This window comes from Buceros rhinoceros, unplaced genomic scaffold (genome assembly GCF_000710305.1).
Source record: "Buceros rhinoceros silvestris isolate BGI_N320 unplaced genomic scaffold, ASM71030v1 scaffold15936, whole genome shotgun sequence".
Classification (NCBI taxonomy): Eukaryota; Metazoa; Chordata; class Aves; order Bucerotiformes; family Bucerotidae; genus Buceros; species Buceros rhinoceros.
In genome coordinates, this window is record NW_010417082.1 from 12,417 (window position 1) to 27,866 (window position 15,450).

The 15,450-nt window shown below is 40.4% G+C and overlaps 1 protein-coding gene across 1 annotated transcript; it reads right to left on the reverse strand.

Annotated features, from left to right (window-relative positions):
* Positions 1-287: 287 nt before the first annotated feature.
* Positions 288-14,444, reverse strand: COLEC11 (collectin sub-family member 11). The gene is made up of 5 exons (XM_010138058.1): positions 14,324-14,444; positions 3,217-3,288; positions 2,450-2,503; positions 893-988; positions 288-717 (listed from the first exon to the last, which is right to left on the reverse strand). The coding sequence occupies exons 2-5, from the start codon at positions 3,281-3,283 to the stop codon at positions 326-328; spliced, it is 609 nt and encodes a 202-aa protein (XP_010136360.1). The 5' UTR covers positions 3,284-3,288; positions 14,324-14,444; the 3' UTR covers positions 288-325.
* Between the last annotated feature and the right edge of the window lie 1,006 nt (positions 14,445-15,450).

The window sequence follows — 15,450 nt, forward strand, 5'->3', positions numbered from 1 at the left end:
AATTCTAACAACTAGTAGCCAAACTCTGCCTTCCTTTACAGTCATGCAATCACATTTGTTAACAGTTGTGAAGGGAAAATTTAGACCCAAACCACATTTTTATCTAAATACATATATTTTCCTGCAGATAAAACAAGCTCTGACTTATCACTGCTCTTCCCTTCTGAAGGGTAAATACTGATATTTGAAATACCTAAAATGTATTTACAGCTGTACAACACTGATGCCACATACCTGCAAAATATCACTTGTGCTCTATAAACATGGGGTAACTTGTACAATTGGCTTAAAACCTTTTCTTAAAATAAACAAAGAGCAGACAAGCTTAGACATTTTCTTTGTCAAATTCACATACAAAATACATGGTAATATGACACGCAACATCATTCCACCCTCCAGATGCCACCATTTCCACACAGTCTTCCTCATCATAAGCATTGTTGGGCTCCCCACTGCGCCATTTGTTGAAGGTTTGCATGGGCGATCGGTCAGAATAGACAAAATTTCCCTCTTTCTCTAGGTCGTTAATCCCAATGAAAACCCTGGTGAGCCCAGCTTGATTGATGTACGAGGCGATCAGATTGTTGGCGGTCTCATCCTTGGGCATGCTCAGCGTTCCTCCTCTTCCATGGCAGTAGAGCTGGGCCTCCTTGTATCTCTTCTCTTCCTTCACCAGCAGATATATCTTATTATCTGTCTCACGCACACCAGCAACAGCTGCGGGGGAGGGCAGTGCTGAAAAGTGAGCACTCGCATTTCTATAAACCAAGTTACTGTACACCCCAATATAGCTTCACAAATCAGATGTGGAACGGTGATGCTCTCTATGAGCAATTTCACCAGTAAAAATAAGGCAACAAGAAAGGAAAATATTTATATAAAATTAGCCTACCATGTTTTATGAATTTTAGTTCCGTTGTCAGTTGGGCCACTTGGATATCCATTTCACCAATAGCCTTCCTCAGCTGGCTGCACTCACAGGGGATGCCTGTGAAATTATACAGACACACCTAAATCAAAAAGCTTTCTAATTTCAACAGTTATCTAAACAATTACATGAAAAGGCCCAGCATGGCAGCCCTGGAGACAGAAATGTATAGAGTCCTTGCTATCCTGCACCATTGTATGGTTCTCAGGGGTGTCTAGGCCTACCCAGAACAGTTTGCCTCCGATGAAGCTTCAGCCTTGCATGATTCATGTTAACTTAAACACAGACAGATATTCCCTAAATATATATATATAAAAATATAGATTTGGGATTGTATGGTTCTCAGGGGTGTCTAGGCCTACCCAGAACAGTTTGCCTCCGATGAAGCTTCAGCCTTGCATGATTCATGTTAACTTAAACACAGACAGATATTCCCTAAATATATATATATATAAAAATATAGATTTGGGGTTTTTTAACTAAAAACATTTGTTGAAATTTCCCATTTTGAGTAAAATTATTCTCTTTAGTCTCCAAAGAGCACTTTTGCCACAGCAAAAATCTGTACAGCACGTTGTTTGCCTGTTCCTCACAAGAAACCCAACACAGCAGATCCAAAAGGCTAATGTTCCAACCATGTAATGCACATAATTACCTATAAAATGTAGTTCAGTAATTTTGAACGTACAGAATTTATGGTATTTATTCCAATAACATAAGAATAGAAAACAATTTATTAACCCAAATTTATAGTGGCCTGACCAAGATAATCTGAATGAGAATACTAGAAGGATAATTCTTATATTTATGAGAACAAATCTCAAAACGAGGATCAATTATAATCTCCAGTTCTGTGTGTAATTATTCGAATCTACATTTGACTACCCACTCGCTCAGCTTAGCTGTCTAAGTCGGTCTAAGCACTGAGTACTTACACTGCAAAACTGTGCTTGATTACGAGGTACATGGTACTCTGGCTCGAGAATTAGAGAGATAAATTATGTTCTCATGAGAAAACTAACTGGTGCATCGCTAGTGCACCCTGCCAGGAGGGGATGAGTTGGGTAAAACCTGAATCTGCCACTTTTGGTAAGTCTTATGACAGGCTTTCACCTTTTTTTTCCTGGAAGATCTGTATTCCTGGTAGACTCCTGCTCCTAAAACAATAATCCATGGAGGGGCAGGAGCTTCCACAATGCCCTTTTGCGTTGGCTGCAAGACAACGTGGGATATGCAGAGATATCCCATTGCCTTGGTGATGAATGATATGGACAGCTGCACTTTAGTTCCCACTAGCTTCTGGAGAGATCACATCTCCGAGGAGCTCTGAGACGTTCTTTGACAAATACACAAGTCCAACAACCACTGCAGCTTCAATAATTTTAAGTAATTTGGAAATATTACAGTGCTTATACAAATACTTAATTTTTCATGGTGAGCATGTGAACACACACGTATTTGGGGTGATGATGCACACATCTTGTAAAATCCTTCACATACAAAAGGTGTATCATGGATTACCTGGGTCACCGTTAGGACCTGGCGGCCCTATATCACCATTATCTCCTTTTTCACCTAAAGACATGAAAAAGAATATAAATTTAAGGCAGCTTTTTTGTCAATAGTTCATTTAGCACTTGTTTAATTTTTCTCTATTAACATTCAAATGCAGAAAGCAGAAGTATGCCTAAGCAAAAATAAAGATATTTCTGTTCTAGGTGTTCCTCAACAAAGGCCAGCCAAAGCTATGAAACTTGAACACAAGGAATATGAACCAGTATTCGTTTTTTGACATTCATGAACTTCACAGAATCAATAAGTTCAGGCACTGTAGAGGGAAAAGGACTGGATATGCTACACCGGTGCCTAAAACCAGATTCATAATCTAGATCCTTAAGTAAACACTGGTCCAAATGACTTAACCAAAGTCACATAGGAAGTCTGTGGGGTAGGCAAGATTAGAATTCAAGTCATCTGGCTCTTAAAAGTCTGCCAAAATACAGTGCATCTTTCCACCTGCTTCTCCTAACTACCCTTGTGTGATGGTGCACAAAGTTCTTAGTTCAGCCTTAAACCAGGATTCTTATCCTGCTTTAAGGCTACATATACTGCTGTCAGAGCAAAAGGTCTCAGGCAAGTGGCTGACTACAGCATAAGAAACTCCCCTTTATAGTAAACTCTGAGGACTTGTTGAGCATTTTTCAAACCCTTAAACTTTTCTCAAACATAAACGACCACAGAATTTTCATCTGGAAAAACCAATGGAGAAACAATTGAACTAAGCATACCTTTCGAACCAATAGGACCAATTTTTCCATGCCGTCCTACGCTGCCCTTCTGTCCTTTGTCCCCCATTTCTCCTATACAGAACAAAAAGACGAAAGACACGAGGTAGCAATGTAGGCTGATTTCATTCAGATTCTGGCCTGCTTGCAATATCAGTTTTTACCATGAGCAAAACCACACTATATCCCCAATATTCATTGAACTCCATAGGTCCAGCTCACGCTTTGTGAAGAGCTTACATAAAATAACCTAGACAGTGATTTAATCTTTGCAAAGTAATTGACATTAATGAGGCATGTAGATGTAAATGAAAATGGATCTTGGCTGAGAGCCACTGCAAAAGCCTTTGCAAACTTCTCTCAGATGATCATACCAGAATTCTATTGAAAATGAGAGGAGGGATTGCATTCAGTCATGGATCAGTGGGTTAAAACTATCATGGAGTTGAGAAGACCTAAAGGATCCAAGCGTAACTGACAGTTTCATCTAATACAGTAGCTCTACTCTAACTGAGGGACAAATTTTGGCTTAATGGCTTATTTATACAATATAAACACCGTGGAAGCACTCACACTTCTTTTGTACCTCTAGTTGTACTTTCTTGTGTGTCATGTGAAGTGAGCATTAGAATAGCTTCAGTGTAAACAGAATTTGCACTGGAACAGGCAGTTTTCTTTGCCATCACTCTCTTCACACACCAAGCTGAAGGACTGTTACTAATGAAATGTGTGCCACAGTCCAAGGACTGATGTCGTTGATCTGAGCTCCTCCAGAACTCAAATAATAAAACAGATTAAACAAGTCTGTCATGTCATATGGGTTTTTCTGGATGGCATTTCTCAAACATGAAAAATAATTATCTTAATGGTGTTAATCTAAGAGAAGAACTTTAGTCTGTAATAACAAAGCCTTATTCAACCCCATGTCTATGGAGCTCATCCACAAGTTGATATCTACCGGTTGCTCTCTACAACTACCTGAAAGGAGGATGTAAAGAAATAGGTGATGGTCCGTTTTCCCAAGTAACAAGCGATAGGACAAGAGGAAATGGCCTCAAGTTGTGCCTGGGGAAGTTTAGGTTGGATATTAGGAAAAATTCCTTCACAAAAGAAGGTTGTGAAGCACTGAAACAGGATGCCCAGGGAAGTGGTGGAATCACCATCGCTGGAGGTATTTAAGAGATCTGTAGACATGGTGTTTAATGACGTGGTTTAGTGGTGGACTTGGCAGTGCTGGGTTAACTTGATGATCTTAAAGATCTCTCCTAAGCAGAACAATTCTATGATTCTAAGCCTAGGGGATCAGCAGTTGAAATTAAATAAGTGCTAGTCACCTAGTAAATACAGCAGGCTTAGATATGACTGAAGGTTTCAGCTTAAACCAAGCCATTTATAGTCAATAAATTCTACACAGTTTTAACTTTTGAGATTATTATTTCTAAATTATACTTTGGTCCTGGCATTGGTTTAGAGAGGATTCCCTGATTTGTTTTAGGCAGACTTTGAGACCTGCATAATGAGACCTGTCATTCCGTTACACTCACTACATAGTGAATGTGGCAAAGGTTGCCTGATGATGCAGTTCCTATGGCCTGAGAAGCCTCACGAAATCTAACTGCATCTGAGCGTACACTGGTGATATCCTTTCTTGGCTGCAACGCTTGAGCAAATCAATGCTCTGCCATCAGATTTAGGTGTCTGTATCACGACTTCAAGGAGAAACGTGATCTGGAGGCAGCACAGCTGTACAGCTGTGCCATATGAGATAGGTTTCCCCCTGTACCATACAGTATTAATGGAGAGCAGGTATGCAGGGACTACAGGGCTGAGAAGCCAAACGCTGTCTGAGGCTTCCAGCCTGCAGAAACACAAGACTGTGGCTGTTTTAGGAAACACTGATGCAGCTTTTTTCAATGATTATTGAAAAGATTGTTTCTTTGCTCAAAGCAGCATCAGTTATGCACTCTTCCACTACACGGGAGCAAGGACTCAATGAGATGAGTTAGGAGGAAACTCTACCATGGGGATCCTGCAACTGAACTTGTATAAACTGTCAGAGCTCAGACTCAATTGTGGATCCATGACGAATGAAGATCTGTTGCTTTCTGTGGCTACTGCAAATGGACAGACAGTTGCATATTTCCTCAATGTATTTTTAACAGCTGGATAATTTCCTGACCCTGTCTACATTTAGCCCATACTCAGAGCTAAACTACAGCAGCTGCTCAATCAGCCAACAACGCCTCCCAGCAGAGAAGGGGGATCAAGTTAAGGAGAGAAGCCTCATGGCTTGAAAGGAAAATACATTTAATGAAACAGCAAAACTAATGTTAATGTTAATGCAAATATAAAGTATTCTCAGCCCAGTGAATGCATAGGAGTCACACTAAATGTGAAAACAGTCCTTAGGAGAAAAATGGTATGCGAAAACCTATGGGGCGGGGAGGGGGGGGAGGCTGAGCAGGGGGAGGTGGGAAGCAGCCCCCATCCTCAGCACATTTCCCCCTTTACAATGGGAGTGACATTTATGGTATGGGACACACCTGTGAGCCAACTCAAGTCAGCAGCCCTGGCTTTTGCCCCTCCCAGCTTAAGCTTCTGGCTGACTTGAAACTGCCAACAGCCTGCATACCATGGCTGGTCTATGATTCCATCCCAGTGAAACCAGGACAGATCCATTTCATCATTACCCTTAACTTAAAAATGCAATCAGTAACAAGTTTCAGTGATCACCACTGGGCTAAGAGATGTCCTCCGAGTACTACATGGAGACTCAAACAACTGCCACTTGATGGCATGAGTCAGGAAGAAATAATTTCCTCTGAACATAGAGAAGGCAGATGTGCATGTTGTAGGTCTAATTAATTATTGGCAAATCCTATAGTCAGTGATTTTCCTTTGTTTCCAACAAGGACCAAATTCAGTCACTACTGGACATTGACTCAATTAGGAAATTATACCAGAAACCGAAAATATTTTTCTCTCATGCTATATACACCTACTGGAAGAACTGAAGTAATCCACTCAGCCAGATGAAGATCTGCTTTCTGGAATGCAGACTCACTTTCAGAACAGATGCATGGCTTGCCTTAAAGATGCAATCCATTGAACTGTGCAGGTTATACATGTACTGATACCATCACTGCATATTTATCCAATAGTATATTGAGAGGGCATTGCCTTGAAAATCTCTAAAGCATCAGCTTGTATTCAGTTTACCAAGTTGCTCTGAAAGTGACCCTTCTTGCTTTGGATATTTACAAATTGGGATTACTGTAACAGATTGACAGATATCTGAATGCTTTCCCTTCTCAGGTTGTTACACCTGAAATTAAATAAAGACATAGATCTAATGTGTAAATGAAATACAATATTTAAAATTACTTCACTTTCTTTCTCATATGTACTGCCCAGAAAATGAACTATTTCTCAGTAATAGCTAGTAAAGGCTATGTGATCTGCTCAGAAGTAAAAGTGTGTTATCTCAAACAATGAAGACATATATTAAGTCTCCTGTGCTCATTAAATGAACTGTTTGGATTTGGTTTTCTCTTACAGTGACTAACCCCTGCTTCTACTCCAGGGGCTTGCTTATTCTGCTTCTTCTGCAGAATAAATCACAAGGTTTCAAGAGAGACCCATCTGCCTTGAGGGTTTAAAAAGTTTTAATACCTTTTGTAAAGTCCTTTTTAGCGGCCCTATGATTGCCAAAAACACAGTCTAAAGAATCTTAATGAAATCAGGAAGTGAGAGTGGAAAGAAATGAGGACAATGAAAGAAATTAAGGTTCCATAGACCAGAAGTAGGAAATCTAACAGAAAGTTTGAATGAGGAATATGAAGCTAGTCATCTGTCATCTCTCAGATGAAGGTGGTACATACTGGAACCAATTATAGAAGACTTAAAGGATTTTGGAAGGAACTGAATAGAAGGAAACTCTGAAAGATCTTCTTGGTAGCCTTTTCAGGCCCACAAACAAGAGAAGAAATAAAATACCGGACATGAATGGTGAGCTGCACAACCAGGGTAAAAATGAGGACTTTGGCTCTGTGCAACACTATAAATGGAGATCTTCATACAGTGTGACCAATCTCTTCAGACAGGATTAATTGGAACAGACAAGAAGGTATAAAACTACTTTTTTAAAAAAAAAGATTTCAAAAAGAGAAATCCAGCAGAAACACAAATTCACCATGTCACAGACAAATTGAATGGAGTCAAAGGGAAGAGAGCAGTAGTTTACTTCCCAGACTTAAAGATTTGAAGACAAAACAGATAGAAAATCTTCATGATCTGACATAGGGGACACCACAGACACCTACCTAACAACAAAAGTAGAAGTGTACCAAGCCAGACCAAAGGCCTCTCGACTCTAGTCCCATTTTTGACAGCAATCTGCAGAAAATACTTTAAAAAATGAATGTAAGATATAGGTTGAGATTACAGTGTCTTCCCCACTGCGTACCTCTTTAGTCTTGCAACAGTTAGTTTTCCCAGTGGAAATATTTAACCTGACTTGAATGAGAACAGTATTTTCGAAGGATATAATGCTGTTATGGTATGGTAGTAATCTACATTCAGGACACTAAACTTTTTAAAAATACTGGAAATCAGAAAATTCTGAATACGCCGATGTCCAGGTGGCCAAGAAGGCCAACAGCATCCTGGCTTGTATCAGAAATAGTGAGGCCAGCAGCACTAGGGAAGTGATTGTCCCCCTGTACTCGGCCCTGGTGAGGCCCCACCTTGAATACTATGTCCACTTTTGGGACCCTCACTACAAGAAGGATGTTGAGGTGCTGGAGTGGGTTCAGAGAAGGGCAACGAAGCTGGTGAAGGGTCTGGAGAGCAAGTCTTATGAGGAGCAGCTGAGGGAACCGGGGCTGTTCAGCCTGGAGAAAATGAGGCTGAGAGGAGATCTTATTGCTCACTACAGCTACCTGAAAGGAGGTTGTAGTGAGGTGGGAGTTGGTCTCTTCTCCCATATAACAAGTGACAGGACAAGAGGAAGCGGCCTTAAGTTGCACCAGGGGAAACCTAGGTTAGGTATCAGGAAAAAATTTATTTACAGAGAGGGTTGTGAAGCATGAGAACAGTCTGCCCAGGGAGGTGGCGGAGTCCCCATCCCTGGAAGTGTTTAAGAGACGTGTAGATGTGGTGCTGAGGGACATGGTTCAGGGACCCTGGCAGCACAGGGTGAACAGTTGGACTCGATGATCTTAAAGGTCTCTTCTAACCAGATGATTTCAGAGAAGATCGTGAGTTTTAAGTGGCAGTTCTGTTTTTTGGCATCATTAAATTACGCATCCCTAATGTCCCTAGGCAATATATTTATTTACACTGAAGTCAATCTGCCATCTTTTTGTCCACTCAGTTCAGCACAGGTTTTCTCAAAATCCTATTGAGTTCAGGTGGAACTGAAAGATACCCACTTTGTGAATCCACAACTGTCAATGTCAGGACTTTTATACAGAATCCTGCCTGCAGCACTCCTTAGCGAGCAATAAATTCATGTAAAAGTTGACTCAGAAATGTAAAGGATTGATTGATTACATATTAATGAGCAATCAGTAATACTAAAATATAAATTAAGATATTATTACCTCTCTTCAGAATTTGATTATACAAATGACTGAGCACTCTGGCTCCAATCCAGTTAAACTAATGAGTCTTCTCTCCTACTTAAGAGGCTATGCCTGTACCAGTAAACTAAATGCTTGGGACTATTCCCTGGTAGTGGGAACCAGGTGGCCGAGAATGGTACACCTCACGATATTAATTTATCTCACTCTTCAAGCCAAGATAATCACTTGCAAGTTGCTCATTGTATTAGCTCCCAAAATGCACCCAAGAATTCCCTGGGAAAGTGTTAGCTGGCAAAAGCCAAAATCACTGTGATGACTGCAAAGGTAGAAACAGTTGAGTTCCAAGCCTAAGAATAGTATGTGACTCTGCTTCACATACCGTTATAATTAAGTAGGATGTATAAAGGCTGAAATCAAAATACTAAACTATCTTCAAATAGTTACAGCTCTAAGAAAATCAAAACATATTGAAAATCATATTTTTAATGCACCGCTCCTTTGATTATGCATTCCAACAGTAAATTCACCCTCTCCTTATTTTGGTTGCCATAAGCAGAATCCATGCTACTCTGGGAACATTCACAGTATTGCATTGTTATTGAAATATCTGTGTGGAATTTGCATACATGGAAATCATGGCCTCACACAACTCACTCCCAACATGGGAATGCGCAGTACAACAATCACTGTAAGGAGGGAAAGTTACATCTGTCAACTTTGCACCCCAAAACTTGCACTGTAGTACACCCTACTTTCACCTGAATCAGCCATTATACTTGATCCAGTGTTCTACGCTTTTAATAAGGCCAACGCAGTTTTATATTCTGCTGACATGCTAGGCATCGTAATTGACCTGTACAACTAATTAAAAGCAATGAGAATAGTAAGTGGAATTTAACCTTAATCAGTGCCCAAAGACACCAGGATGTTTGATGTCACCCTGAAATATCAGGACGCTCAGATTTATTTCAGGCAAGCACCAGAATGTTTTAATGTTTATCAGTTTGTTAACTACCAAAATCTCAAAATATCACGAGGAAAGGGTATGATAAAAATATTTGCAGCACTTTCTAAATTCAAGGCATTCATTTCAGGTCAAATATACCAAGAGAAAACCATTTATTTTGTAAATTATTTATTCACTGATTTTTATGTACCTAAGAAACTAAGCACATTTTCTTAGGATGAAATTGCTTGAGAAATGAAACAAAAAAAGGGGAAACAAAAAAGATTACTGTGCTTCCGATAATGTAAATTAACACCAAAAGTACGAACAATTCTAGGTCAAGGCTAGATATCCTTCTGTGTCCTTGCCACACAATAGAAATTACATCTATGAAGTCTATTTGCTCATCTGGTCAACACTGTGACACTCAGAAAATACACTGGATATGGTACTATGAATAAATCTGGCACCGTATAGTCTAAACTGTTTTAAAAGTAACTATTTTTCTTCAAAGAAGCATTTGTGGAAAGAAGTTGATGAAGACATATATCTACAAAATGTACAGAATGAAAAGATTAGATAATTAAAGTTAATTTTAAACAGTTTGTAGAAATTTCTTACTACGCTAAAATAAAGCCGCTTACCAAATATTCCAAGAACATACATGCATCGAGTCAAATCTGGATGCACAAAGGAAAGCAGAAAATATATGTTGCTACAGAAGCAGTAAGAAATTTTGCCCGTGTTTAACCTGAAAGCACTGAAATGCTACATCATGGATTGGCCTGACTGAAAAACAGTACTTACACTTCTCTGATGGTCCAAAACATTTTGAATTGATTTGTCAAAATGCTAGAGGAACATGTAAGACAGCGGAATGACAAGCTATTAAGCTTGTCATGAGAAAGCAGTATGACCGGGTTCCCATCTCAAACACTTGTACTAAAACAACTGTAGCCTGAAAAATAAACGGGAGGAACTGAGAGTCCATTGAACAACATCAATCACACAGGTATGACGGGACAGCCAGAACAACAGGACATGCCGCAGTGGATTGATACTGGCTCTTTATTAAGGACAGACAGGGAAGACAAGGCAAGGGTTATGCTCTGCACAGTGGGCACCTTGAATGCATGGAGGTTTGCTGCCTAACTGGCAACTGGTCTGTTGAAAGCATGCAAGTGAGATTCAGAGGGGAGGCCAGCAAGGGGAACATTATGGTGGGCATTCATTACAGACTTCATTACAGAAGTGGGACTGGATGTGAAGAGCTCTTAACTACTATAAGAAGCTCCATAATTGGAGACTAGCTACTTCAACATCTTCTAGGAGAGCAAAACCGTAAGGAGTGATCAATCCGGAAAGCGCATCAGGGACAATTACCTAATGCATGTACTGGGTTTCTGGTTAGAGATGGACCTGTTATTTACATAACCTCTGGTTGTGGATATAAGTCAATAGCAGCCTTGGCTGCAGTGACCGTGACTGCCTTCGTGAGATGACATCATGCTTTCAAGATTCTTAGACAAGTGAGGAAGGCAAGCAGCAGGATAAAACACCTGAATTTCTGGACTTTGGCTTGTTTTGGGAAGTCATAGGCAGGATCCTACTGGGGTCTGCTGTGAAGTTCAAAGGGGCCCAGAACAGCTTCTTGGTCTTAAGGAACAATTTCCTTACAGCATATGAACTATCCATTGCAATGTGCAGGAAAATCAGCAGATATGGTGGAAAACAACCTTGGCTGAACAAGGAACTGTCGACTGAGAGCAAATGCAGAAAGGAAACATGCAGGAGGTGGATACCAGAACAGGCTAACAAAGGGTAATATGCAAGTATTCCCTGGGCACGCAGGGATGAAGTGAGGAAGGCCAAAGTTCAGCCGGATTTGAACTCGGCTAGGTGCATGTAGGACAACATGAAAGACGCTACAGGTAAGGCAGCAGTAAAAAAGAGACCAAGGCTAAACACAGGCACTCTGCTCAGGAGGAAGGCAACCTAGTGACAAAGGACGCAGGAAAGGCTAAGGTACTTAGTGCTTTCTTTGCGCTGGTCTCTACTGGCAAGGTCTGCTCTCTGGCCTCCCAGTTCTTCATATCTGGTAGCGAAGATGTGGGAAGGACATGCTACTCATGGTAGAGGACAGTTGAGTTAGGGAACCTGAATATACACAGGTCCATGGCACTGGCCAGAAAGCCTTCAACGGTGCTGAGAGAGTTAGCTGATGCTGTTGCAAGGCTGCCAAAGTCTAATCGACAGCTGATAATGAGCGCCATTCCTCAGGAACCAGTCCTTCATCTGTTTCAGAGAGGAAAAAGTGAAAGGATCCTCTTTGTGAGTCTGCAAGAAACCCCATGCTGTCAGGAGTGGTTGTTGCCAAGAATATCATGAGTTCAGCTAGATGTTAACTTCCTTACCTGCAATGCACTGATGAATGCTGGCCAATGGCTGGCTAAAACCTCCTTTACATAAAAGGACCTGGAGATTTTTGGGCCGTCTTATAAGAAAAGCAAACTGGAGTCCAGCTTAGGAAGATGGTTTCATTTAGCTTGAGGATGGGAAAGGTAAGAAGGGACCTAACTGAAGTTTTTCACTACTGTGAGTGGTTTGTAGAAAATATGCAGTCTTCTCTTCTCAGAGACACACAGCAAAAGGACAAGAGGCAAAAATCACAAGTTACAGAAAAATTTTAGTTTGCCCTACAGGAAAGGTCTTTCACAATTACATCAGTGAACAGACTGATCAAAGATTACGTGGAATATCCATCCTTGGAGATTCTCAAAAGTCTGCTGGACAAGACCCTGAGCAACCTGATCTAAATTTGAAGACTGCCTTGTTTCAAGTAGGAGATGGGACTACATGAGCTCTTTACGAGTTTTTAACCTAAATTATTCTGTGGTACTTTAACATTTCCTTATGCTGCATTACCTTTCAAGAGTTGAAATTTTAGTTTCCAGTATTTTTTATAAGCATTGATCTTGAAGGGTACATCTCCATAAGGGAAATACACTGACTGAACACACACATCGCCTTATAGGAGTTACAAATTTTTCAGTGTGTTGTAGGAGGAAGAGATCTAGCTATAGATTTTGGTCCCAGGAAAAACTTCAGGTATCGGACTCCTATAATTGACCAAAAGAACTATATAGTGGATCATGCATCATTAAAAAAAAGTGTAAATTACCATGGCGATTGCTTTGAAAGGGAGCTTTTAAATCCAGATCAGCAAAAACTAACCCCATTGTCCTGATGACAGGAATGTCAAATGTTTGATTTCAATATTGAAATAAAAGGTTTTGACTACTCCTAATGAGATTTTTTTTCATAATATCCATCTCCCGAAAAACTTATGAAGGTCACATTTCCTCCTTGCTTCAGGAGAAAAAAAAATGTGAAAAGACAGAATCTCCTGCAAGACAGAAACGCTCTGTTTCTCTCAGCTCTGTAACTGAACACTATTGATCACCATTCCTCTCAAGAGCTCCACATATTTTTGAACTACAATACAAACAGCATTACCACCATCTTTCCATAAATATTACTGAATTGTGATCCAAATAATGTGGAATCACTCATGGCCATCTCTGCCTAATATGGCTTACTGTCTTCCCTCAATGGTATTAACTAAGGTATTGTGAGTGCTCACATTTACAAACAAAATGAAACAAGAAAATCAAGCGGCATAATTTTTTCCCTCTGATCTCAGGTTTTCATTTACAGAAGGCAAATTACGAAGAAGATATTATGATGCCTTCCTTCACAGAGACCTTTCTAAAAAAATATTTTTTTTTCCCCCCCAGAATTAAACTTTTTGACCAGAAAGCAATAGTTAGTCTACAAATGAGTGCATATGGTTGTACTGGTTTTGGCTAGGATAGAGTTAATTTTCTTCATAGTAGCTGGTATGGGGCTGTGTTTTGGATTTATTCTGAAATCAGTGTTGGTAGTTCAGGGGTGTTTTCATTGTTGCTGAGCAGCACTTACACAGAGTCAACGCGTTTTCTGCTTCTCGCCACCTCACCAGCAAGTAGGCTGGGGGTGCACAAGGAGCTGGGAGGGTACACAGCTGGGACGGCTGACCCCAACTGACCAAAGGGATGTTCCATACCATATGACATCATGTTCTGCATATAAAGCTGGAGGAAGAAGAAGGATGCAGGGGGGAACATTCAGAGTGATAGCATTTGCATTCCGAAGCCACTGTTACGTGTGATGGAGTCCTGCTATCCTGGAGATGGCTGAACAGCTGCCTGCCAATCGGAAGTGATGAATGAATTCCTTGTTTTGCTTTGCTTGCGTGCATGTCTTTTACTTTATCTGTTAAACTGTCTTTGTCTCAACCACAAGTTTTCTCACTTCTATCTTTCCAATTCTCTCCCCCATCCCACCAGGAAGGAGTGAGTAAGCAGCTGGATGGGGCTGAGTCGTCTACTGGGCTTGAAACACAACAGTAAACAAAAATGCCCAAGGATGATTTAGACACTCAGCAAAGGAAGAAAAGATCCCCATCACCATTGCCTCATGAGAAAAGGTACCATTTGGTCAAGAATTACTTTCAAAACATGGTTAAAAAAAAAGTTACCTTTTTCTCCTGGAGGCCCAACTCTTCCTGGACGACCTGGAGCACCTTTCTCCCCCTTTGCTCCAGCTTCCCCTGTTGATACAAATGGAAACAAAAAGAAGAATCATACTAAACCAGGACTATTTTCTGTTGATAGCAGTAATAAGAGTGCCATTTTCCCCAATGAAAATAAAAACCTACTATAATAAGAAGGGAAAAAAATAAAAGCAGATGCAATCTGACTTAACAGCTTTACTTGATGCGTGGAGAACAGTTTCCTGCAATTATCATAGCCACTGACAAAACCAAAGTCAATACACTACTGAAGTCTCATACAATGGGGCTAGTTTTGTGGCTGTTACTCATATCAACTTCCAAAAAACCTAACAGCAAAATTCACTTAAGTAAAAGCTTCAGAATTAGGCCCCAACTTAGCACATAAACTTCTGGGTCTGTGTTCACCAAACTCTTCCTGAGTATCAGCTAAGCACATGCTTAAATCTCAAGTGAAAATGGCTTATCTATAACCTCAAATAAAAAAAAAAGTTTATGCTATTTACACAGGCCTGTAGGAAGGCATTGCTACATCCTCCCCTTAGAAGACCAATATAGAGGTGAGAAAGAGTAGCTCCTAATCCATATCTTAGTTATACACTGTGCCTTTTAATCTCTGTGGTATGGACCACTGTGCGTTGCATTTACATGCACATGGCTCATGGTGCATTATTACATTCAGCATATTTAAACACAGTTTCTGTAAATGTTTGCCTCCCTGGTGCCTTTCATTGTAAATTTGGGGATGCTTAGCTTGTTTCGCCTCCTACTATTGTAGGAGTTTGCCATTGCAGTTTGCCATTGACATAAACTCTCCAAAACAGAAGTTTAAATATCAATTTACATAGCCACCTTCACAAAAAAAGAAAAAAAAAAAAAATCTAGGAGAAGTTCTATGGCTTCCACAGAACAGATAATGACGGGATCTAAAAGCCAGAGCTAGCACAGCCACCTGATGGCCTAATGCTGTATTTCTACAGAGGAGAATGAGCATTAGCTGCTCTCCAGGAAGTAGCATAACAGGAAAGCCAATGTCTATCAAGCAATTCTCAGGCTCTGCTCTCTGGCATAGCTGACAGTTGAGGTTCAGTGAG